Source organism: Ichthyophthirius multifiliis (assembly GCF_000220395.1).
Source record: "Ichthyophthirius multifiliis unplaced genomic scaffold scaff_1120509251167, whole genome shotgun sequence".
NCBI lineage: Eukaryota > Ciliophora > Oligohymenophorea > Hymenostomatida > Ichthyophthirius > Ichthyophthirius multifiliis.
The window spans coordinates 12,048-38,395 of record NW_004086140.1 but is presented as its reverse complement, the minus strand read 5'-3'; the positions used below and the strand labels follow the sequence as shown (position 1 = coordinate 38,395).

General features: G+C 17.9%; 7 protein-coding genes across 7 annotated transcripts, besides 31 other annotated features; 3 read left to right on the top strand and 4 right to left on the bottom strand. All coding sequences in view use genetic code 6, as the record gives it.

Moving 5' to 3' along the window:
* Positions 1-315: 315 nt before the first annotated feature.
* Positions 316-370: a microsatellite.
* A 4-nt stretch (positions 371-374) lies between these two features.
* IMG5_152540 (hypothetical protein) lies at positions 375-2,172 on the bottom strand (the record flags this gene model as incomplete). The annotated part of the gene is made up of 4 exons (XM_004030792.1): positions 375-761; positions 808-1,793; positions 1,859-1,958; positions 2,089-2,172. 4 exons carry the CDS (start codon positions 2,170-2,172, stop codon positions 375-377), a joined length of 1,557 nt encoding a protein of 518 aa, XP_004030840.1.
* Positions 1,546-1,575: a microsatellite.
* Positions 2,001-2,069: a microsatellite.
* A 1,122-nt stretch (positions 2,173-3,294) lies between the features above and the next one.
* IMG5_152530 (hypothetical protein) lies at positions 3,295-6,681 on the top strand (the record flags this gene model as incomplete). Its single annotated transcript, XM_004030791.1, has 4 exons — positions 3,295-4,159; positions 4,210-5,210; positions 5,260-5,870; positions 6,000-6,681. The coding sequence occupies 4 exons, from the start codon at positions 3,295-3,297 to the stop codon at positions 6,679-6,681; spliced, it is 3,159 nt and encodes a 1,052-aa protein (XP_004030839.1).
* Positions 5,876-5,968: a microsatellite.
* A 2,353-nt stretch (positions 6,682-9,034) lies between the features above and the next one.
* Positions 9,035-9,059: a microsatellite.
* A 126-nt stretch (positions 9,060-9,185) lies between these two features.
* Positions 9,186-9,226: a microsatellite.
* A 101-nt stretch (positions 9,227-9,327) lies between these two features.
* Positions 9,328-9,372: a microsatellite.
* Positions 9,373-9,714: 342 nt separating this feature from the next.
* Positions 9,715-9,768: a microsatellite.
* Positions 9,732-9,770: a microsatellite.
* Positions 9,771-9,871: 101 nt separating this feature from the next.
* Positions 9,872-9,918: a microsatellite.
* On the top strand, positions 9,895-15,199 carry IMG5_152520 (hypothetical protein; the record flags this gene model as incomplete). Its single annotated transcript, XM_004030790.1, has 12 exons — positions 9,895-10,046; positions 10,125-10,620; positions 10,798-11,174; positions 11,221-11,320; positions 11,402-11,472; positions 12,271-12,331; positions 12,672-12,778; positions 12,844-13,054; positions 13,184-14,119; positions 14,394-14,851; positions 14,904-15,040; positions 15,103-15,199. Exons 2-12 carry the CDS (start codon positions 10,185-10,187, stop codon positions 15,197-15,199), a joined length of 2,991 nt encoding a protein of 996 aa, XP_004030838.1. The 5' UTR covers positions 9,895-10,046; positions 10,125-10,184.
* Positions 10,051-10,102: a microsatellite.
* Positions 10,056-10,110: a microsatellite.
* Positions 11,332-11,383: a microsatellite.
* Positions 11,355-11,391: a microsatellite.
* Positions 12,780-12,810: a microsatellite.
* Positions 14,144-14,177: a microsatellite.
* Positions 14,208-14,304: a microsatellite.
* Positions 14,313-14,351: a microsatellite.
* An 8-nt stretch (positions 15,200-15,207) lies between the features above and the next one.
* Positions 15,208-15,296: a microsatellite.
* A 65-nt stretch (positions 15,297-15,361) lies between these two features.
* Positions 15,362-16,690, bottom strand: IMG5_152510 (immunoglobulin-like variable motif protein, putative; the record flags this gene model as incomplete). The annotated part of the gene is made up of 4 exons (XM_004030789.1): positions 16,409-16,690; positions 15,894-16,175; positions 15,738-15,851; positions 15,362-15,679 (listed from the first exon to the last, which is right to left on the bottom strand). Exons 1-4 carry the CDS (start codon positions 16,493-16,495, stop codon positions 15,362-15,364), a joined length of 801 nt encoding a protein of 266 aa, XP_004030837.1. The 5' UTR covers positions 16,496-16,690.
* Positions 16,691-16,875: 185 nt separating this feature from the next.
* Positions 16,876-16,916: a microsatellite.
* Positions 16,882-16,929: a microsatellite.
* Positions 16,930-17,209: 280 nt separating this feature from the next.
* IMG5_152490 (hypothetical protein) lies at positions 17,210-20,566 on the top strand (the record flags this gene model as incomplete). Its single annotated transcript, XM_004030788.1, has 6 exons — positions 17,210-17,274; positions 17,328-17,491; positions 17,543-17,623; positions 18,021-18,097; positions 18,252-18,477; positions 20,544-20,566. 6 exons carry the CDS (start codon positions 17,210-17,212, stop codon positions 20,564-20,566), a joined length of 636 nt encoding a protein of 211 aa, XP_004030836.1.
* Positions 17,645-17,692: a microsatellite.
* Positions 18,473-18,505: a microsatellite.
* Positions 19,108-19,150: a microsatellite.
* Positions 19,166-19,208: a microsatellite.
* On the bottom strand, positions 19,283-19,590 carry IMG5_152500 (hypothetical protein; the record flags this gene model as incomplete). The annotated part of the gene is made up of 1 exon (XM_004030787.1): positions 19,283-19,590. A coding segment is annotated over one exon (308 nt), but the record flags the coding sequence as incomplete, so codon positions are not given.
* Positions 20,120-20,176: a microsatellite.
* Positions 20,139-20,180: a microsatellite.
* A 1,604-nt stretch (positions 20,567-22,170) lies between the features above and the next one.
* Positions 22,171-22,232: a microsatellite.
* Positions 22,181-22,232: a microsatellite.
* Positions 22,233-22,466: 234 nt separating this feature from the next.
* Positions 22,467-22,506: a microsatellite.
* A 1,024-nt stretch (positions 22,507-23,530) lies between these two features.
* Positions 23,531-25,950, bottom strand: IMG5_152480 (lecithin-cholesterol acyltransferase, putative; the record flags this gene model as incomplete). Its single annotated transcript, XM_004030786.1, has 5 exons — positions 23,531-23,956; positions 24,000-24,543; positions 24,593-24,932; positions 24,976-25,491; positions 25,677-25,950. 5 exons carry the CDS (start codon positions 25,948-25,950, stop codon positions 23,624-23,626), a joined length of 2,007 nt encoding a protein of 668 aa, XP_004030834.1. The 3' UTR covers positions 23,531-23,623.
* Positions 25,510-25,664: a microsatellite.
* Positions 25,951-26,348: the final 398 nt, after the last annotated feature.

The window sequence follows — 26,348 nt, the reverse complement described above, 5'->3', positions numbered from 1 at the left end:
TTAGATTTTAGTTTTATTTATTTTAGGTTGTTCTACTCGAAGGACTTAAGTATTCACTATTATGCTTTCCTCTTTGAATATAGGAATTTCTTATTTCACTTAAATTTAATTTGTTTGGATTTAAATCTATTATTGCATATGCAGTTTATTAAGTGTATTTCTAATTATTTATATTATTTAAATTAAGCTTATTTTAATAATCATTAAAAATATAAGGTTTCATTTTATTTAAAATATAGTAATAATATAAAAAATAAATATTATAAATTTATAAAAATAAATTAATTTTATTATTTATTTATAAATCTTTATTTAATTAAATAAAATAATAATCATTAAAAAAAAATAATAATAATAAATAAACAATAATTAATTCAAAATTTAGAATCTTAAATTTATCCCAAAAACATATTTTTATCTTTCGCTCTTAATGTTCTATGTGCTAATCTGAAAGGAATTTTAAAATCATCTTCTTATCTAAGTAAACTCTATTAAATTTAAAGAGGTTCATAATAAATACCCCCTTTATTTATAAATTCAGTTTATTTTCCATCACCAATATTATGTTATTTATCACATAATTTAAAATATTTAATCCATTCATTATTTTATTTTTTTCCGTAATAATCATTTATATTTTTTTGTTCTTCTTCCATTTTTTATTTTTATATTTTTTATTCTTTTTCTATAGCTAATTTAGGTCTACTATCATGTTCAGACATCCCATATTTATTAGGTAAAGGATCACATTTAAATTAAATCTATTAAATAAAAATAAAAAATTTATAAAAAGAAAATATCAAAAACTTTAAAATTAGGTTTAGATTTATCATCATTAATTTCCTCTCTTATAATATTATTTGATATAGGTTTATAAGGATTTGATTATAAATTAGACGATTAAGCAAGCTTTGATTTTAAAGATGTGCAATTTTCTAGTTTAAATGTGGTAATAAAATGATTACTTTCAAGTATTTTTTCTTCTTTATTTCCAATTTTATTTATTTGGTATTTTCTAGAATAAAAATCTTTATCAAAAACGTTAAACGGATAAGGATTATTTTTCATTGTTTTTAATTTATCAAATTAATTCAAACACATAGTTTTTCTATCTTTTTAAATACTTTTATTGTTATACTAAAAATTAGATTTTTTAAAAATTTCAGAAGTCCTATGATTATATTCCTCTTCTTTATTTTATATGCTCTAAAAATTAAAGTTTTCAGGTACATATAACAAAATAGGATTTTTGGAAGACTTTTTATATAATATAGGATTTAATGATAGCCTTAAAGCTTCTTAATAATAATTTTTAGTATCAAAATCTACTGTTTATGAAAATTAATTATTCTCTTATTATTTAAATTTTAAATTCACTATTTTTTCAAAATCTTCAACTGGCTTTTTTTAAATAGTAAAATCTGCTGTTTAACTAAAATTAATTTATGAAATGTTATTTGTATCTTTAATTTCTAAGCCTGCTTCAGGCTTAGGCTTACTAATATAAGACTTTTTAAAAGATTCGTTTACTAAAAACTAAAATAATATTATATATTTTATTATTAATATTTTATTTACAGATTAATTTTAAATAGATATTTGAGGATGAAATGTTTGTATAAGTTTTTATTTTTAATATAAATCATATATAGGCTAAAATTTTATTTTCTCTAAATCATGTTTTTTAGGAAGATTTTCCCCAGCTTTTTATAATAAAGTTATCCAATATTTCCTAAATGGTTTAGGATTTTCAATCCATTAATGATCTTTGTTTAATTTATAATGTAATTAAACTTTTATTTAAAAAAAAATGAATTGGAAACTAATAATTTTTATATTTTTATATTTTAAAAAATACCTGCCATCCATATTTCATTTAAATTTAAAGGCTCTAATAATTATTTTTTAAAATTAATTTTTCTAGATTTTGCTGCATCATCAAACATATCATAATAAATCTATAAAAATATTAAATATTTTATATAAAAAAAGATGATAAAATATATATTATATATATATAAATATATATATATATATATATACATAAATATTATATTTATTATATATATTTTATTTATATAATTTTACATTTTCATTAAATTAAAAATTATTTTTAGAAGCGAAATTCTTTATATCATCAACTGTTATTTTATCATCATTATTTTAATCCATTTTTTGTATTAATATTTATATACTAATTTTTGGTATTTAAGTAGTTCTATATATTTTTTGTATATATTTTAACGGAATTAAAGATTAATATAGCCTATTTTTATTCTTATTTTATGATTATGAATTATTATTATAATCAATTGATTTTTTTATGGTTTAATTATCTTCATCTTATTTAAAAATAATAAAAATGTCAAATATTTACTCCTAAGAATTTTTTTCATTTGCAAATATATTAATTAAATTATACTAATCATCAAAAATTCCTAATTATTATTATTAAACTTATTAAAATTATTTAATTAAAACATTTTTCGAAAATTTATTTATTTAATTTTTAAAATTAAATTCTTCAACTATTAAAAGCATTATTATTTAGTCAAAATTTTTTAAATTTATTGAATTTATTTTGTAATATATATAATTTTAACTTTATGTATCAAATTAAATTTCATTTATTAAATTTTACTTATTATTTTCAATGAATTCAGTGTTTTTTTACGAATCAAATGTCAAAGCATTAAATGTTTAATCCTTTAATTAATTTAAATAATTTATTAAATTTTAAATTTATTCTTAAGAATCAATTTATGTTTACTTTTTAATATCTGAAAATTCTATTTAGTTTATTTAATTCTAAAGACAAAACTAAAGCTGAGATTCTAATGAAGATAATATTGGATTTGGATAGTACCTGAAATTATTTAATTATTATACTATTAAAAAATCAGTTTCTATTAAGTTATTTAATGAAAGTAAGGATTAATTTATTTCTGTCATTAATATTTAATATAAATTAATTTATAATTATATATTAAAAATATATGATTAAAATTATTATAAATTATATTTTTTTAATTTTTATTTGGCAATAAAATTGTATATTTATTAAAAAAATATCAAATTAATTTATTATTTTTTAATTTTTTTAAGTTTTACTTTTTTCTTTAAAAAAAATATAAAAAATTAAATTTTTATACTAATACATTATTTATTTATTTTTTTTTTTTTTTTTCAAAAATAAAATAGCATTAACAACTTAATTATTTTAAATATTTATACTTTTCTAAAATATAAATAAATAAAATACATACAAATTAATAAAAACTAAAATAAAAATAAATGAGTAGTAAAAAAGTGCTCGAAGATTTTGTATTTTAAATAAATGCAACAGATTTATCTAAATTATTTGAACCAGACAGTATCCGTGAGCACGAGAGTTTAAAAATACTAAACTCTAAATTTAATGGCCTATCCAGTCTATGTTCATCTTTAAAAACTGACATCAAAAAAGGTTGCTCAAATTCCTCTGAATCAATATAAATTCGATAAGATCATTTTGGTCGAAACGATCCTCCAGAGAGAGAAAGTTCTACTTTATTTTAGATGATAGTTGAATGCTTTGAAGACTTAATGCTTTAAATCTTGGTTATTGCAAGTATAATATCTACAGTAATTGGTATTATAGAAGAAGGATTTGCTAAAGGATGGATTGAAGGAGCTACTATTTTAATCGCAATAGTCATTATAGTATCTGTCAGTGCCGGTAATAATTATGTAAAAGAATAATAATTTTAAAAATTAAGCGCTAAAAGGGAAGAAATGAGTGTTCATGTGACCCGAGAAGGAAATATTTTTTACATAGATGTCAAAGAACTAGTTGTTGGAGATCTACTTTCTATTTAAATAGGAGATCTTATCCCCGTTGATGGTATTTTGGTAGAGGGGAGTGAAATTTATATGGATGAATCTAGTGTAACTGGAGAATCTGATTTAATTCCGAAAATTGCTGTTTAAAAAGTGGAATAAGGCGGTAAATAGTAGCCATTTATGGTCAGTGGGTCTAAAGTTATGGATGGAAGTGGAAAAATGTTAATTTTGGCAGTTGGAAAAAATACTCAACTAGGTCAGTTAAGGGAAAAACTATAAGAAGAATCACCTCCTACTCCTTTGTAATAAAAATTAGAAAGTATTGCTGAATAAATAGGTATTTTATTTTTCGTTTAATAAAAAATAAAAACAATATACAAAATATAGGTGAAGTAGGTACAATAGCAGCAGGTTTAACAATGCTAGCTTTATTAGTAAATTTAGGAATTGATACATATAGAGGAAACCGTTGTTTTATGTGTATTGATACATTAAAAGAAGTGATAAAGTCGTTCATGATAGCTGTAACGATTATAGTTGTAGCAGTTCCTGAAGGATTGCCTTTAGCAGTGACAATAGCATTAGCTTATAGCGTAAATAAAATGAAAGACGAGAATAACCTTGTAAAATAATTAGCGAGTTGTGAAATTATGGGAGGAGCAACTACTATATGTTCTGATAAAACTGGAACTTTGACATAAAATGTTATGAGTGTATACCATATATATATAAACGATAAGCATTATAATCCAGAGCATATTATCCCGAAATACATAGACGAAAAAATCCAAAAAGTTTTCAATTAAAATGCTTGTTTGAATTCTTCAGCAAATCCAACTAAAAATAAAAATGCGGGTAGTTAATCAGAAGGAGGACCGAAATTCAGCCAAATTGGAAATAAAACTGAATGTGCGTTAATAGAACTTGCTGATACATTCCAAGCAAATTATATTAAGGAAAGAAAAAGTGCTAATATTTTAAGAATTTTACCTTTTTCATCTTCTAGGAAAAAAATGACTACTTTAATCAAATTAGATGAATAAACAATTCGAGTTTTAGTAAAAGGAGCTAGTGAGGTAATTTTGGAAAAATGCAAAAAAGTTCTCACAGCAGAATAAATTAAAAGTATAGAAAGCGGAAAAAGAGAAAGTATTAAAAGAGATATTATTTAAAGATATGCGGATAAGTCTTTGAGGACTTTGGCTTTGGCTTATAAGGATATTCCCTTTACAAATATGTATAATGATCTATAAACTGATTATCTAGAAGAAGATCTTGTTTTGGTTGCTATAGCAGGTATAAAAGACCCTTTGAGGCCCGAAATATATGCTGCTGTTTAGAAATGTAAAAAAGCAGGAATTACGGTTAGAATGTGTACAGGAGATAATGTATGAAAAAAATATATATAAGTATTTAAATACATATTTAAATAAATAGGTAAATACGGCAGTATCAATAGCTAAAGATGCTGGGATAATCGAAGATAATGCTAAAACTTCATAAATGAATGCAAATAATAATAGCTCATCTTTTAATAGTGGTTTTGAGATTTTAGAAGGTAAAAAATTTCGAGAAATAGTCGGAGGAATCGTATATGATAATCCTGATGGAAAAACGCCAGAAGAAAAAGGAGCTTCCAAAGTTGCGAATTTAGACATGTTTAAAGCAGTTGCTAAGGAACTTAAAGTTTTAGCAAGAAGTAGTCCAGAAGATAAATATATACTTGTAACAGGGCTTATTTAATTGGGTCATGTTGTCGCAGTTACAGGAGATGGAACTAATGATGCACCGGCATTAAAAAAAGCAGATGTGGGATTTGCTATGGGAATAGCAGGAACTGAAGTGTCCAAAGATGCTGCAGATATAATTTTATTAGATGATAATTTTGCAAGTATTATAACTGCTTGCAAATATGGGAGAAATATTTATGATTCTATAAGAAAGTTTATTTAATTTTAGCTTACAGTAAATGCTGTGGCTCTTTTTATGTCTTTTCTTGGATCTGTGGTATTAAAAAAAAGTCCTTTAAATTCAATAGAAATGTTATGGTAAAATATATTTATTATATGTATATAAATATATATATATATATATATATATATATATATATATATATATATATTATATATATATATTTATAATATATCATACAATTTAAAAAAATATATAATTTAAAGGGTTAATATTATAATGGATACTTTTGCATCTTTAGCACTTTCAACTGAACCTCCTTCGGAATCTTTACTGGATAGAAAGCCATACGCTAGAGATGATTCTATAGTAACTGCCAATATGTGGAGGAATATATTTGGATAATCAATATATCAAATAGTTATTCTTTCTTTAGTATTATTTAAAGCCCCGAAATGGTTATAAATTCCTTCAAGTTTCGATATGGTTAAATATGATGAAAAATAAGCTGTCCATTTTACGCTTTTTTTCCAAATATTTGTTTTGATGCAAGTTTTTAATGAATTTAATGCTAGGAAATTATAAAGGGATGAAATTAATATATTCAAAGGGTTATTTAATAATGGACTTTTTTGGCTTATTATTATTATTACTTTTTGCGTTTAGTATTTCCTTATTGAGTTAGGGGGGTAATATGTAGGAGTAACTTAATTGAATATTTACTAGCATTTATTATGTGCTGCTATAGGTTCTGGTTCTTTGATTGTGGGAATTTTTATTAAATTATTACCTAATGTACTATTTAATTAAATTAAATTGTTAAGAGAAGAAGAAATGGAAGTAAAAAATATGGATTAGTCATTATCTTCGATGCTTAGGAGAAAAAGCTCGAGTAGACTTGCAATTAATTCTGTTACTAAAAAAAGTTAATCTAAAGAAAATCTTTGATTATTTTAATAAACTCATTTCATTATAAATAAAATTAAAACTTTTATATATATATTTATTTACATATAAATACTTTTTTTTTTTTTCCTTGTTTCTTTATATTTTGTATTATTTATGTTAATTGTATTTTTATTATTAGGAATATTAATATTTTCTTTTTTTTATTATTTTAAATAAATATTTCTATAAAAATAACTAAATTGTTTTAATAAAATAATTTGCTTATTTAATTTTAAATAGATTAAATAAGTTTATTTGAAATAAAACTGTTAATGAATAAATTATTCTATCAAATTATAAAAGGTTAAATAAATTATTAAATTTTATAATTTAAAACAAAACAAAAAATATGTTAATTCTATTATAAATAGAAATTTTTATTAATAGATTAAAATACTCATAAAATTTATTAGAATATAATAAATTAATGTTAAATAATACGAAATTAATATATAAAGTCAGTTAAATATTATGTTAATAAATTGTTCGTAATAATTATATTTGGTCAGTCAGCATTTATAGTATAATATATTTTATGTGCCGCAATATACATTTTTCATTCAACTTAAAATAACTAAAATTTTTATATATAGATTAATTTTTTTAAATCAAAAACGGTTATATTTATAATTTACTTCTAATTTTTAGCTTAGAAAATGCCTCCTGTTTATACTAAAATATAAAATTTATAATTATTGCCTTTTTAATATACTTCGAAAATCACTTGTTGTTAGTATACTAACTAATAGCATATCATATTATTTTTTGTTAAAAAATTTTAATAAATATTTAATTTATATTTATGTAAATATGAAAACTATATGTATATGATTGTTTTTAATGTTTATATAAATTATTATTAGATTTTCAAGATTTAATCATGATTTAATATTAGTATTTAAAAGAAAATCATTAATAAAATAATAATGTTTCTCCTCTTTTTATAAAAAGATAATTCTCTAATTAAACTCCCCTTAAAAATACATAATTTCTCCAGAAGCATAAATAGACTCCTGCCATTTATTAAGGCTAATAAAAATAAGCATTTATTTAGAAAAATTTAAGCAGAAAATTTTCTATTTAAGTAAAATATATTAAAAGAAAAATACCTCTAAAACCTCTAGTTTTACGTTTATTAAAACTTTATCTAAATTTTTTAGTCCATTTAAAGGAGTACAATTTTTACAGATATTCATATGTTTAAGATATTTTATAATTTTCATTTATAAACCTATAACGATTTTTATTTTTCCCAAATAGCATGATATGTTTTTTTTCTCGGATTTAAAACAAGCCTCTTATTAGACCTATTATTGAAAAATAGTATTTATCATATTTATTGCATAACTAAAAACACAGCAACATATGTTGTTCATAATTATTGCAAATATTTTTTTTTGTATTATTTATAAGTAACTTAAGAAAAAACAGCGAAATATAAAGAATTAATATACTGATTTTCTCATTTATAATCTAAAGAATTATTTCAGCCAGCTTTTGTTTCTTTTATTCTATTCTTATATGCCCAAATAATGAAATTTACATCCAAAACAATGCGATAAATAAAATACAGTAAATAATTTAAATAGAGCACAGCCTGTGGGAAAATAATGTCAAATTTTAAATTTTTCGTTAATCTGTTCAAAAGGCTTTTTTATTTTGATTAATCTAAAAAAAAATTTTGAATTAATATAAATTATTATCCTGATAAAATACTATATATTATTATCAGTAGTTCTAGTTATAAAATTCCAGGGCTTAATTTTAGTAATATTTAAAATGTAAAAAATAATAAAATAGTATATGCTATTAAAATTTTGTATTCGATTTTAAATAAAATGTTTTAATATTTTGAAAAAAGAAGTATAAAAATAAAAACTATTAAGCATAAATATATACTGAAGAAAATATTTGATTTTTAAATTATATTATTTTTTTTATTTAATTTAATAGCTTATTTGTAAATAGTTATATATTCAAAGTCTATTTTTGATTATGGTTTGTTGTTAAATATATAATTTATCATTTATTTTTTATAAAATGAGTTTACTTTAAGATATTTTTTGTTTATTGTTTAGATTCCTTTCTTTTTTTGGTGAAAAATCGTCTTATCATTATTATCAAGTATCAAGTTATATAAAAATATAATCAGAAATTACGCTTAGAATTCCAGTTTTTATTTCGTTAAAAATATGATGGCTAATGATGTATTTAAATTATTTAATTGGTTTACCTTAAAATATATGACTACATTTAGCTATTTAAATTAATTATTATAATTCTTTTTGGAAAAAACATATAAATATAAAATTAATTTTTGTTTTTTTGTAAAAGAATAAAAAATAATATGAAAATTTTTTATATATTTTTTATATATTATTATTAAATTTATAGGGTAAATGAATATAATTTTATAAATAATCTGCATTTAAACTTAGTAGTTACTAAATAATGATTATTATTTATTTTATTGCCTATTAAATTGATATTATTAATTAAATTAGTTTTTAATTTAGTTTTTATTTTTTAATTATTTTAATTTTTTTTTGTGTCAATTATTTTTAAATTAACAAATTAATTTATATTATTAATAAATTAACAAAATATACATATTTTAAAAATTTTAAAGATATAAACAATTTTAATTATAAATTTCATTTACAATATTTGTATAAATATATTTACAATATTGATACAAGAATATATTTTAAACTTTCATAAAGAATGAAATTTTAAAATAAAATATATTTTATTTTTGGTATTTATAAAAAAATCAAATGAACAAATTAAATTTTATTTAATCTTTTTTATTTAAAATAAAAATAAAAAAAAAAAAACTTGCAAAAAAAATAAATAAATAACTTATATAAAAAAATATAATAGTTAAAATAATAAAATTAATAAAATGTCTCGTTTTGATTAATCAAAAAATTAAAATAGTATTACAATGAATAAAAAAAATAAAGAAAAACATAATTTCAAAGAAAATGAGTTGGATGATAAAGATTCAATTTCAAAGACAATGTAAATAAAATTTAAAATAAATATTATAAAATTTTATAAAAAATATTAAAATTATTTATAAAATAAATATAGTGAAGAAATTGAATTTATGAAATAAGAAAATAAATAATTAAGAGAAGAAATTGTAATAAAAATAATTATATTCTCAATATTTAAATCTATTATAAACAAAATAACATAAACTAACAAAAATAACATAAATTTACAAAATAAAAATAAAAAAGGAAACTGAAAATCGAATAAATCATTTATCAGGTTAATAATTAGACACAAGAATAGAGGAAATATAAGAAACAAGTACTTTATTTGCAAAACAGATAGAAATTCAATAAAAAAAGAAAGTAAATATGTATATATATATAAATATATATATATATATATATATATTTATATATATGTATTTATTAAAATAAAAAAAGAGAGATTTAGAAACTTTGATATAAATAGCATAAGATAATATAACTGACAATGTAAAAAGAATGAATTAATCAAACGGAGTAGCTTTACCTTAACTTTAAACTAAATTAAAACAATTAGAATATAAACTAGAAAAAACAAGAGGTAAACACAACGAAAGTCTAGCTTAAATAAACATGCTTAAAGAAAAGGTGAATATGGCTCGTCGTGAAAGGGTAATATTTTCGAATGTTTTCAAAAAACTAGAAGGCGATATTAAATAAAAAGACGAGGAATTTAAGAAATATATGATAGAGAAAATTCATATAGATAATAAATTAAAAGTATATGAAGAAGAATTAAAGAAAATAAAACAAAAGGCCCAAAAACAAAACGCATAGTTTAAAATAGAATATGAATAAGTATTGAATTAAAATCAAAATGACGAATATGGAAATGGAAGACGTATATTTGATACAGAAGTACTCCTAAATAATGTTGATTAGACAAATAATATGAGTAAATTATAAATAGTGAAGAATAATTCTAAACAATCGAAAAATAATCAAAAAGTTAATCTTTAGAATTTTTAGGAAGAAGTATAATAATATTAGTTTTTATTTTAAAAATTGTAAAAAGAAACTGGAATTGAAGATATTGATGAACTTATATATTTATTTTAAAATATTGAAAAAGAAAATAATTTGCTTTATCAAGAGGCTAATAATAGTAGTGATGAAATTGTCGTTTTGAAAAATTAAATTAAATAGGTGGAATCCTAAATTACTAAATATTAAAAAAATAATGATTTGGCACTTCTTAGTAAAGAAAATTATGATAATAACTAGGATTTGGATATTGTGGTTTAAAAAGGAGAATAACTTGATGAAAAAGTTAAAGTACTTCAAGAAGATATGCATAATATTAATTTTAAATTCACTAAAATTGCTGAAAAGTTCAATATCCCTATATAAAAAGGAGATTTGGATGATTAAACTTTTATTTGTTTCCTTAAAGATATAGAAAAAAGAATCGATAGTATTATTACCATGTCTTTATATTGTGAAGGAAAAGTATTTTAGAATTTTATTTTATGTTTTAATAAAATAAAAAAAAAAGGTTGTCGATGTAAGTAATCATTTCTAAGAAAGCTTTGCTTCTATAGCAAGTGGAAATAAAAAAGAAGATTATAATAGCATAATTTAAATACTTGATATAGGTATTATTATTTTTATTTTTTTTAATTGATTTCGTATTTATATTATTTTTTATTTATTTATTTATTTTTTAAAAAAAAAAGTAAAAAAGAAAAGTGATAATGAAGCTGAAAGAATTCTTAATAAAGGAGACTTCTAATAAATAAGTAAAGATGTAATTTTTTATTAGTATATTTTAAAATTAATTTTGAAATATAGGAACTTAAAATTTATAAAGATGCAAAAAATAAATCAACTGTAATAGTTAAAAAATTAAAATAAAAAAATTGATTTTTTAAATTCTTTTACTTTTTTATTTATTTATTACAAAAAATATTTTATTAGTAAGTTTTTTTTTAAAAAAAAATTGTTCTTTTATTAAATATAATAAATAAAGTGTTTTTTTTTTATTTATTAAAAAAAATATTTCAAAAAATTTTAATATTTTTTTAATCATTCTTTATACCTTTTATTTTATGAAAGATTTTTTTGTAAAACAGTTCAATTTTAATTATAATATTTAAAAAAAAAAAAAAAATTAATTTTTTTTTAAAATAAAATAAATTTATTGAAAAAAATAAAAAAAAATAATAATAAAATTAATTCAAAAGCACTTATTTAAAATTATTAAAAAATATGACTGAAAATTAACCATTACAAATTCCATATACATTACTTAAAAAAAAATATATTTAAAATAAAGACACATTAGGTTAAAAATGTAAATTAAAAAAAAAAAAAATATTACTAAAGCTATTAAATATATTGTTAAATATTTATAAAGATGATTTCATTAAATATTAAGGAAATTAATATATATAAACTGAGCCACCAATAGTTAATTTTGCTGGATTTGAAATAAATAAAATAAACATAATTAAAATAAGAGTTATAAACAAAGCTTAAATTTAATAAAGAATACATGTTCTGCCTATTGAATCGGATATTTTTTCTATTTAATTTAAAAAAAAAGGTTATATATCATCTGGAATGTCTGAAGAAATATCAATTGAATTTAAACCTTATGAATATAAGTTACTTTTTAAAAAAAAAAATATTTAAATTTATAAAATAAAAAAAAAAAGATATTATTATTAAACTCTTCGAATAAATACAGAAACAGAAAATTTATTAGTACCAATACATGCATTTCCAGTATTAGATAGGGAAAATTTAAGAAATATATTTCCAAGACTTATAGATTTTGGCACTATAGAAATAGGTGAATAACGCACAATTGTAAAAAAAAAAAAAAACAAAAGAAGACAAAAAATGTAAAAAATGTAAAAAAAAAAAAAAATTAGACTTCACAGTTATATTGCAAAATACCAATAAATTTTGAATTTGAATTTTCTTATACAAAATAAAATTCAGAAATAATAATAAACCCTTTAAAAGGAATTATACCTGGAGAAGGAAAAATAGATATTCAAATAACTTATATTCCTTAAACAAATGTTACAGTAATTTCTGAAGCAGAAGTATTTTTATATATTATATTTTTATATTTATACAAAAAAATAAAATAAACTAAAATACATAAAAGCTTAAAGTTTCCTAATTTGATTTCGAGCCTTTGAAAATACGTTTGATGGGATCAGCAAGATATAAAGATCCAGCTGAAAATAAAACTAAGAAATAAATAAATACTAGCAAACTTCCTTAATCAAATAGTCGTTTAGAAAAGTTAAATAAATAATAAACTTGTGAATAAAATAAGGAAAACTAATTGGATTCTCAACCTTAACTAAGAATAGGTTCTGCATATAGTTCTTTAAGTAATTAAATATAAAATAGCTAAACAAAGTAGAATTTTAATATAACTTCAGGGAAAAAATCTTTCAAAATAAAATGCAATTAAAGTTCAGAAAAAGCTTATAATACAGAAAATATTGAATAAGATAAAGATATATAGAATTAAGAATAATAATAAGAATTATAAGAAATTTAGAGTTCTGAATTTTAAAGTAATTTTTTATTAAATAATACTGAGGAATTAGCAAGATCTTCTTATGAAAAATAATTCTTAAATAAATGTAGTATAGTAAATTTACTGCAAAAAAATAAAGAAATCAAATTCTTTTAATGTATTGGAGATTGTGATATGACAGAAGTTGATATAGAAGAAATTTATGAAAAAAGGAATAATTTTTAAAAATAAATACTTGATGGAATAAATATTGAAGGACAAAATAGATTCGAAATAGTTTTAAATAATGATTAACCTTAATTAGACTTCGAAAAAATTCCTTAATATTAAACTACATGGGATTTTGATAAAAATAACGATTTGAAGAATAGAAAAATAAACTTAAATAAATTTATGAGTGTAGGAACTAAAATTATATTAAGAATTAGAGCTGATAAAAGATTAGAAAAATTAAAAAATAAACTTTCGAATCTTAAAACAAGAGAAGAAGTTAAAAAAATGGTTTCTTAAGATTAATAAAGAGCAGAATATTTATAAATTGGAAAAAAGGAAAACATTTCTTTTTAAATTTCAAATAATATAAATATAGTTCATTGTATTAAATTCCCAATATAATATGATGCTTCTAATACTTTTAATAATTACGCCTTTAAAATAGAAGAAAGAAAAGATTTTGATGATTTGCATGATTATGATGTTATTCAAAAAAATAATATAGAATTAATGAAATATGAAAGTAAATTATAAAAAGTATATTTTCATTTTATATAATTATATTATAATATAGAAATTAATTTTATGGCTTATCATATTTATCCTTCTATAGAATTTATAAGAGAATAAAGAACAGGAGGAGAAAATGAATACTTTGATAGAGGAAAAATGGGAATAAGTATAAAATTTTTATATAAATATTAATATAAAAAAAAAAATACAAAAAAAAAAATATATATAATTTATAAATAAAAATTAATGTATTAATATAATATATCAAATATTTATATATAATCATTATATATATATATATATATATATATATATATATATATATATATATATATATATATTTATATATATTTTAATTTATATTTTTTTTTAGTTTTACATATATTTTTTTTATTTTATATTTTATAAATCTATTTTTTTTTATTTTTTATTTAAAATAGCTAAATAATATTATGAATTTTCTAATTAAATTAATAATTTACCAAAAACATTTTTTAAATATATTGATATACCTCTTAATACATTTATTACTCCACACAATAGCTTGCGTCCATATATTTAATTAAATTAAAATACAGAAAGTAATGAAGCTTACTTTCTAAAATCTGAATATTACTAAATAAATGACAATTTGGATCCATTAATTAATTCTAATATTAACTTTAAAATTTTAAAAAATGATTATTTATATAACACTCCTGGATATTTTACTCAATATGTATTAAATAATGACACAAGCGAAATGAGTAGATATTATTAAAAACTTTTAGATTTACCTACAGATAATTCAATAATTAAATTCTAAGATCATTTATTCTCTAGTACTCTTTAATAACCATAAGATGAAGATTAGTTAACTGATGATGATAGTGATGGAGAAACTCCTCCTTAAATGCAAGTTATATTTTTCATTTTATTGTTAATATAAAGATTATTTTTATAAATTTTAGGTTTAAAATGTGGTTGAATTCCTTAAATTAATTGAAGATAAAGATAGTACAATTAATTAAATAAGAGAATAAAATAAAAATAGATTACCTTATGATGAATATGAATAAATATTTGAAAATATAAATAAAAATCTATAGTAAGAATTATTTTTTAAATTTAATTGCCTAATTTTTTTAAAAAAAATTATAAATAAATTAGAAACGATAAAGAATATAGAATCAGTACATTTAACTCAAAAGTTAATAATTATAACAAATTCATAAAAGATTAAAATAATAAATTAATTATATTATGAAATTTTCCTTTTTTTTAATAATTATTTTTTCTTAAAAAGTTAATTTTTTAGTTTTTTTAATTTTAGTTTTTTTTTTTAATTAATTATTTTTTTTTTATAAAAATTTAAAAAATAATTTATAATATAAATTATATTTTAAAAATAAAGTAAAGATTTAATTTTTCATTCTAAAGTTGTTTATTCATTTTAAATTTCTTAAATATTTTTAGCTTCTTAAGTAATTTTTACTTTTTTGCTTTTTTTAATGAATTTTTAAAAGGCCATAATACAATTAATACTAGTTCCTGCCTTTTTAGTTTTATAAATTTCACCTTTTCTTTCCATAATTCCTTTTTCAGGATGCCTAATATTATAATAATAAGGATTACCAGTAGATATATCTTTAACAATTTCAGACCATAATTTAATATGAAAAGCAGGGTATCTTTTACTAGGTTCACCTATAAAAATCCAATGATCTAATTCATTTTGATTGATTTCCTTAAAAAAAAAGAAAAACATTAAAAATAAATATTATTAAAAAAAAACAAATATATACATCTAATTTATTATAAGCATCAACTGGTCTTTAAGGACATATTTCATATCCAACTGGACAAAAATAATGATCATGAGCATGATATATAAATGTCATATTTTCATTTCTTAATCCCTTTAATTAAATAAATAAACATATGTTAATATTTTTTGTTACTTCTTCTAATCTTGATAAAGCTTCTTTTTCATCAACTCCATTAGTAGCATTATCCCCACAAAGTTTCCAAAATATAAAAGCTGTTCCATCAACTTAAAAATGTTTACAAATAAGCTTAAACCACCTAATGAGAGTTCCGTTTCCTGTAAATGAACCAAATTCAGTATCTGCGAAAAGTTTACCTTCTTATTCAATACCTAATATTTATAAAGCCTCTTCTACAGATATAGGAGGCAAGTTTCCAACACCTAAAGTCGAATATAAATAATTCCAACAAGACATCTTTTTTATTTATTTTTTTAATAAAAAAAAAATTAATTATATATATTGCTTTTTTAGCATCATTTTTTCATTTTTTGTTTAAAAAAAAAAAACTCAATTAATCTAAAAAAAAAAAAAAAACCAATAATTCATTTTTATCGCCTTTTTTTTTTTCGAATAAATTGATTGTGTATTTTTTTTTAAAAAAAGCTCAGAAAAAAAAATTTAAAAAAGTAATATTATTTTTTTAATACTAAACTACTAATTCCACAAGAACGTTAATATTAAGGCCTTGATAAACAGAACCATCTTTTTTAATCAAGAAATTTTCTTTGTTGCATTTCTTCTTGGGTAATGGTAAGATTTTTAGGAATTTCATTTTTTAATTAAAGACTCTATTTAGTTATTTCTATTGTTTTAACTTCTTTTTTTTAATCTTATTTATTTTCGATGTTATTTTAAGTTAAAGTAGGCTTTTTTGTATTTTTTTTTTAAATAGATTCGAAAAATCAAGAACAGTGTTTAAATGATTATTTAAATTTTCTTTATCTCCTTCTTTGTTTAAATAATTATTTAAATTTTCTTTATCTCTTGCTTCTTCCATTTCAATTAATTTAGTATATACTACATCGTATATATTTTTTAAGAAATTTTAAATATACTCAATTTCCATTTATATTTTTGTTTTTTTTTAAAAATAAAAATTATAAGATAATTTAAATTTATAAATTTTATAATTATTTTAAAAATTTAATTATTATTATTTTTAAAAAATATATATATAATAATAATAATTTAATATATTTTTTTATTTCAGAATTAACTTGTTGTTTATTTTAAATAATCTTAAAAACTTACTTAATATAAAATATAAAAAATAAATAAAAATATATTTAATAAAATAATAACAATTTATTACTATTTTTTTGTTTATTAAAAAAGCCTTAAATAAGAATTTATAATTTTAAATTAATTAAATATTAAAAAATAAATAAAAAATATTTTATTACAAATAAATAAAAAATATATAATAGATTTTATAAAATATAATAATAATGATTTAAATGAATCTTGACCCTATTAATCCTATCATAAAAAAAGAATTAGTAAACACAATATCGTAAAAATAAAAATAATAAATGCATTAAAAAAACAAAACATAAAAAAATAAAGAAATTATTTAATCGGAAGGTTTATGTGTCATGATTATGATAATGTAAAATATTGCATCGAACTTAGTGATAAAGAAAATTGTATTTATTTCAGTTTTGGAGCACCTAATTATAATGATGTGTTTAAAATAGGTGGAGATTTATTCATTTAAAAATATTACTAAAGTAAATAATAATAATAAAAATAATATATATATATATATATATTTAATTTAGGTTATGAAGTATAAAAATAACCTTACAAAGGATTTGATATAACATTTCAAGCTACTTTAAACAATTTAAAATAAAATAATAGTAAATAAATAAAAAAAAATTATATATATATAAATATATATATATATAGTTAAATATATAAATATTTAATTTTTTGTATATTTGTATTTACATCAAAAATTTTACTTTATTAATATAATTATTTTTATAAAAGAAAACAACACAGATGAAGAAAAGAAATAAATCAAATAAAAAAATGAAGAAATAATTTAAAAAATCTCAAAAGACTTTGCTAGAATTAGAACTAATTTTTATTCTTCTCCTTTCGAAAAGATATTCGAATAAATAAAAAAAGATGATAAATTAGAATAAAACTTTTAATATTAATTAAGGGCAAATGAAAGAGTATGGTGCTTAAAAGATGGCTTAAGTTATATTTTTAAATATATTTATTTACTAAAATTATTTATAAAAAAAGCTGACTCTGTAAGTGTTTATTTTGCTTTGAGCTTTACAGATATTGTAGATAGAACAATTGCATAATTAATGTTGGATGTAAATATTTTTTTTAGAAATATAATTTTTTTATTGGATTTATGATTCTAATTAAAATTAAGTTATAATTTTTATATTATTTAATTAAAATCATTTATCCTTTAAAAATAAAAATATACCCTATTTCTAAATTAATATATATTATTTTAAATAGGAATTTGTAGAAAGTAATAGACATGTTAAAAATCCACCAAGTGTTTAAAGAGTAGAAAAGATTTTAGATTAATCGTAAAGAAGTACATAAAGCGAAGTTTCGGTTTCAAAATTAAGAGGAAATACAAGTGGAATATAAAGTTATACATATCCTTAAATTTTAGTTGACAAATTTCCAGAATTGAAGAATTTAAAGGAAGAATATTTGAATGGGCTAATTAGTTTTAGTAATTTTATTTTTGTAATTTTTTTTTTTTTTTTATGAAATAATTAAGCATTTTTTAAAAAAACACATATTTTTGGAAATACTGACATTATTTGTAATTATTTAGCAAACTTTAGGTAAACTAATTATATTTTTTTACTAAAAATATTTAATAAAAGATAATATGTTCATTATCATGTACATGCTTCTAAATCTTATTTACATGGCAGATTGCTAAAAAATATTTCTAAAAACTTAAAAGATTTATCATTTACTAAATTCGAATAAGAAGAAGAAAAAAATTATAGAACATAAAGAGATGAACTTATTAATAGTAAGGCTATATAAGATGATTAATAATAAGCAAAAAATATAATTAAGAAATGATATTTTTATTTTTTAATTATTATTATATATTTATTATAATAATTATTTAATTTTTTAGTAAATAAAAATAATATTTAAAAGTGTTTTAATTTTTATACAATTATAAACCATTTATCTTGATTTTTATATTTATTTTATAATTTATTCTTTAAATGTTTAAATTAAATTTAAATATATATTATTATTTTATCTTTTTAAATAAAATAAATAAAAAATATAAACTTTTTAATTTAATTTTATTTACATTAATGATTAAATTATAATTAAATTTAAATAAAAAAAAATATAAATAAATAAATATAAAAATATAATTTAAATCCATATAATTTTATTAAATTTAATTTTTATTGAATTGTATTTTATTAATAAAATTTCTTAAATTATTTTTATATATAAAGAAATATTTATAATAATAAAATTCATATATATAATTAGTTTACATAAATAAAAATATTTAATCAAATATACATAAAAAATAAATGAAAATATCGAAATAACCCATTCTGAATTATGGAAGTATATCAAATAAATATTATTAAAAATTATAAAAAATCTAAGAATTGATAAATATAAAAAGATAAAAGAAAAGTACTCAAAGTATTTAGAATATGCATCAATTACAAAAAAACTAATAAATAAAATAATAAAGTTAATTAACAAAGCAATAATTATAAAAACAAAAAAGTGAATCATGTTTAGATTCTCCTGAAAAAATATTCTTTAATTCAATAAAATTTGATAAAAATAACTTCTATTATATAAACAAGATGAAAGCACATGTTAAAAAAATGAATAATTAATTACATAATAGAGCAAGGAGTTCTATTTTAAAAATTTCTACTCCATGTTATATGAGTAATATTATAAAATAATAAATAAGGTCTAGTAGTAATTCTTATGTAATATAAATATAAAAAAGCGGTTAGTTACCTATAAAATCATTATAAAAATAGCAAAATATTTTCGATAATTTAATAAAGTAAAATAACAAAAATTCACAATAATATAAAGAAAATAAATTAAATTCAATGACTAGTTCAACTATTGATCCTTAAAGTTAATATAAGTTTCCTAAAAGTAATAGTCTAAAATTTATTTCTAAAATAAATAATTATATAAGATATTTCGATGATTGTTAAAAGAATTAATAGGTTAATCATATTGATGAAAATAATAATTTTATAAATAAAGATGATTTAAAATATTTAGATATTTTTATGAAAATTTTTAAAATAAATTATGAAAAATAAAAAAATTAAAATAAGTAAACTATACAAAATATTTGATTATATATAAATATATATATAATATATATTTATATAATTTTATATATATTTTTTAATAGAATATAAAAAATTTGAAATTATAAAATAGAGAACTAGAAGAATACAAAAATAATTAATAATATCAAGTTAAATAATTAAACTTTAAATTAAATTATATTTAATAAAATTATGAATAACGAGAAAAATAATATAAAGAAATTATTTCTTAGTTATAATATGAATTATAAAAATAAAAGTAATCATAATATAGTTTTAATGTTAAATCAGAATTTCAAAGTGTAATTATTAATATAATATTTCTTTTGTTTGTTTGTTTAATCATTAAAAATATAAAAAAAAGAAATATAATTTGTATAGTTAATCTAATAAAACTAAATTAAATGAAGATTTAATAAAATTTAAAAATAAATTATAGAGAACATACACATAGAAAAATGAAAGTGCAAAATCTTTTAATTCCTAACATAATTATTTTTAAAAAACTTATTAAGATTATCAGTACAATTTTATTATTTGAGAAACATTGATTAAATATAGTAAGTTTATTAATATATTAAATATATATATTAATTTATAAATCATAAGATTTATATAAAAATAAAATTAAATATAATATAATATAATATTAAAAGGATATTATTTTTTTAATTAATAAATTAATTATTAGATTGTGTTTTATATTTAATTAATAATATTATTTGTTAACTTTTATATTTAATTTTGTTTATATATTCCTTAAAATATATATTTAATTTTAATTTAAAACTCTATACTTTATAGAAATAAACATAAAGCATTTTTTATACTTAATTCATTTGTATATCTATATTTTTTAAAATTACCAAGGTTCAAAAATATTTATTTTTTATAAACAAAGTTTATTTTAAAAAAATGGAATTTTACTTTTCTTTTATTATAGTATTTACAATTACATTTCTTTACTTTTTAATTTTTCTTTTAATTACTAAATAAATAAATTGATATTTAATAATAATAAAAATGTTTAGTTTACCTCATAAGTTTAATTATTTATATTAATTTATTATTTATTTTCTTCAATTTATTCATTAATTTTAGATAAAATCTAATTTAGGGATAAAATAATAGTTTTAAATTTTTCAACTTCACTTTCAAGGGTTTTAATATTAAATATTATGTTTTCTAATTTATTTTTTTGTATTTGTATTTAAGAGTTTATTGTTATTTTTTCGTCACAAATCAAATTTTATTAATATTAAAGATCTATTTATTGCGAATATTAATAATTATCAGTTTATTCTGGATTAAAAGTTACTTGATTAAAAAAATATGTTAAAAACACAAAAAAAAATATAACTAAAATTTTACTTTCTTTGCATTTTTATCTAATTTCTATATATTATTTGATTATTTAATTTATACTTTAAAAATTATTAATGAAACTAAATTATTAGCATAAGTTACTTGAATTATAAGAAAATACTTTATTTTAAGTAAAACTCTCCTTTTATTTTATTCAAATAAATAAAATAACTTAAAATTTATTAAACTTACATTTAAAAAAGAATAATTTAATAATTAATTTTCATTTTATTTATTTGCTTCTTTATTGTTATGATTCATTCGATATATTTTTACATTTTCTTAAAGTTTCTATCTTAAATTTAAAAATATTTTTTTTATTTAATTATAATAAAAATAATAATAATACTTTAATCCTTTTAATAAAATTATTTTTATATTCTTTGGTATTTACTTTTAACTTATTTCTTATATTTAGTTTTTACAATTTATTATATCTTAATTAAGATATTTTTTATCAAATAGTATTTGCTCTGCATATATTTTAGGATTGTTTTATAAATTATTCTCTACAAATATAGAGTACTATATAATTAAAAATAAATATTAATTTATTTTTATTGTTAATTACATCTGTTTTATCAAAAAAAGACTCTGTTTTTTTTAATTTTCAGAGTTTAGACATAGCTATGATACACCTTTTATCATTTGCTATCTTTTTTTTATTAATCTATAATATATATTGTTTTTGAAATTTAAAATTTTAAAATATATATTTATAAATTTATTTTATATTATATTTATTATTTTGTATTTAAAATTACTAAATATTTTTTTTGTGCAATAAATAAAATGCATTTTTAATATAAAATCATATAAACGTGATAAAACATAGAAATTTTTATTTAAAAATCAATTAAAATATTACTAAAATGCAAATATTTATTTACTTTTTTTCTTAAAAAAAAAAACAAATAAAGTTAATAAAAATCATTTAATGAAATTTTTATTTTTATAAAAATCTGTAAACTGACAAATAAAAATTATAAGAAAATAAATAAATAAACCTAACTAAAATATAAATTAAACTAATAAAACATTAAAACTAATATAAAAAGAATATAAAAGAATTCAATCCATTTAATAATTTTCAAACAAACAATATTCCAATAGTAAGAGAAATCCAGTTGCTTATTTTACTAGAAAAACCCAAAATGTGATTAAGTTATAAAAATAGTCTATTTATATCAAAATATTAAAGATTTAAAAAAGTTTTAAATTTCTATCTAAATAATTTAAATTAAGGGTATCTATTTATTTTCGATATTAACAAAAATATTAAAAATAATAGTTTAACCAATATCACAATTTTTTTAATTTTTAGAAAAAAATATTACAAGATAAAAATTATATATGTTATTATTTAAAGATAAGAAGGTATTTATATTCCTTTAACTAACTTAAAATAATTAACAGAACATCTTATTTCTAGACTAATTTAGTTAAAATTAGCATTTTGAAGAATTCATTTTAATAAAATGAATTTCTAGATGTGTAATTATAATAACTAAAAGTACATATATATTTGAGACTTTCATTTGTGATAATTATGTTAATATTTAATAATAGTATGTTATAACCAATTTTATGCTTTAATTTAAAAGAAAACAAATTTTATATTAATAATTATTTATTTTTTATTTAAATTACATAATTATGTATTTAAAAAATGAGAACTTATATTTATATCGTAATTGAGGGATAATTTTTTAAAAAATAGATATATTTAGTAAGAAAATTAAGGAAGTCAAACTCTTTTTTATTAAGAAAGAAAAAATAAACAAGCATAGATTATTTCAATATTATAAAGTTAAAATTATGTATTAAATAATATCTTTATTAATAATAACTTATATAATCAACTGTTTAAGTTTTTTCATAAATGCTATGTATTTTTTATTTAATAAGAAAAATAAAAGAATTAATTAATTAATATTTTTAAAACTTATTACTTGATAAGATAGCAAGCCTAACATTAATGTTTATGTAATTTTTAAAATAAAAAAATATCTTTAAAATTTTATAGATAGTCTTAAGTTAAATATTTTTGTGTTTTTGTTTAATTAATTAAAAAATAATATTTTTATAAATAAAATTTGTAAAAAATAAATAATAAATAATATAGTTATAATTATTAATATTTTATTTTATAATTCATTTTGTCAAAACAGGACATTCTTATTAAATATTTATTAATTCTTCATCAGTGAACTTAATTTCTTTTAATTTAGATTTTTCATTAGTTTTAATAGCATCAGCAATTAATTTAACCATATATTTATCAGTATTCAAACAAGAATGGTTGCATTATTATTATCTACTACCTTCTAAGCATTCACAAGTAAGTCCTTAATAAGCATTTTTATTAAATACTTTTTCTTTATTTTAATCTTCTCCGTCATAAATGGTACTTGATTATTTATTTATAGAACAAAATTCTATAAATTTAATTGGTTTAGCATCTTTAATAATTTTATTTTCATATTCCTTTTTTTTATTTTAAATAAAGGATATATAAAATAAAAAATACATATGCCCATTTTAAACCAGGAATAATAGATGAAAAAGCAGGAACAGTTCCATCACCTTAAACTTTGTTTATTTTATCAGGGAAATAGAAAGTTTAAGAATCATTATAAAATTATTTTGTATTTTGATTATATATAAGTTATTTTTCTACTTCTAAATATGATCCATATATTATAGCAATTGGAACTTAAGGATTAATTAAATTATTTATTCCTTTAGACTCTAAAGATTATTTATATTTAATCATTAATTCTTCATTATCATAAATTGAATATTTACTAATAATTTCATCTATATCTTTTTAAGTTGCATATATTTCTTTTTAGTCTACCTTTAATATATATTCTTCTAATTAATTATAAATTCCTGTAATACATTTTTCTGTTCCTTTTCTATGAGTAAATATATTAGAGTCTATACAAACATCATCTTTATTGGGCAATATATAATCATAAGGAATCTTATCTAAAGAATCAATACTCAATTTATTTTTTTCATATTTTATTCTTTCAATTAATTCTTTCATCCAAGCATCATTTTTAAATCTTAATTTATAAATATAAAAATACGCACATATATATATATTTATTATACTTTTCGAATACATTTCTAGGTAAAGCATCTAAACTACTTGCACAGGCTTAAACAAAATTATATTAAGTAAAGAAATTCATTCCAACATTATATCCGAAAAGTTAAACCAAATATTAAGGATCACCACCTAATAGATTCATTAATGTTTTATCAGCACCCATTAAAGGAGGTGCTATTAAAAGCACAGTCTTTACTTTTTCATCTTTTTCTTATTAAGGCATACTAGTCATAGATTCAACCACATGTAATGTACTTAAAGAATAACCTAGTATAACTGATTTTTTACCAGTCATTTTATACATATGATCAATTGCTTTTGGAATAATAACTTATGTTTCACCTAATTTTTTATTTATTTCTTTTGTTAAAATAAAAAAAAATACTTTGCTATACTGTAAGTCTAAAATCAAAAGGAATAGCTTAGAAAGTAAGACCACTTTAATATCCCATAGCCTCTAATGTATAAACTAAACGACTATATCCTCCCGAAACACAGGTAGCAACATTTATCATTGGGATATTGATAAAATTAGTAATTGCATATACCCCACAATTACTTTAGGATTTAGTTTCAGGTGTATTTCCTGCCCAGGTAATATAAAATCCTTTTTAATTTTCAAATTTATTAGTTTACTTATTATAGGATAGGTTAATAAGGTTTCCAAAGCATTTACTTTTTTCACTTAATGAAACTATCTAGGCAGGAGAAGTAATACTTCCGATCCATACTTAGAATTCTTTTGGAGGTCTTTTGTATAATATGTTCCAATTTGAACATGTATTCCAGCCACAGCTTGAGAATGCTTCAGGGTTTTCACTTTACATTACTTCACAATCTATTACTACGTGTAATTATGTTCCCAATATTCCAGGTAAAAATATTATTGGAGCACATGGTCCTATTTAATAAATTTTAATTTTTAATTATATGTATATTTTTTAAATATATGTGTATTTTTTAAATATAGTATATTTTTTAAATATATGTATATTTTTTAAATATATGTATATTTTAAAAATATAAGTATATTTTTTATGTATATGTATATTATTTAAATATATGTATATTTTTATATTTTTCTACCTTTAACAAATTCTTCGTGTTATTGAGAAGGAGTAAGAAGTTTTTTATCTTTACCATTTAAACAATAATTTTTGTTTTCTTTAGCAAAGTCTTCCATTTTTGCATTTACTTAAAATACGTTCTTTATAAAATTTTCTTATAGCTTTTAATTTGGAATACCTTGTTGTAAATATGTTTTGTCAGTATTATCATATGTTAGAATATATAAAGGAGTCGCTATTAAAATTGCAGATATAAATACTTAGCCTAAAAGCGTAAGAGAAGGTGAAGCCATTTATCTTTATTTTTTACTTTTTTTAAATAATTTTTATTTATTATTTATTTATATATAATTTTTCTTTTATTTAAATTACTTTTTATATGAATTATTAAAAATTTTAATGGTTATTATATTTATTATAAAGTATAAAAATATAAATAGTTTTAGACAACATAATAATCAATCCACGTTTTTATTTTTTTATATCTAATTTTTATTAAATATATATAAATTAATATTTATTAATTTAATAAAATTAAAATGTTAATGTAAAATAATTTTTTATTAAAATAAAGATTTTTTCTTTAAATTTAGTATTTAATTGTTTTTATATCAATGAAATAAATATTTTTAATTTAAAAACGTATTAATATAAAATTTAGAATGAATAAAATATCTAAATATTCCTGAAA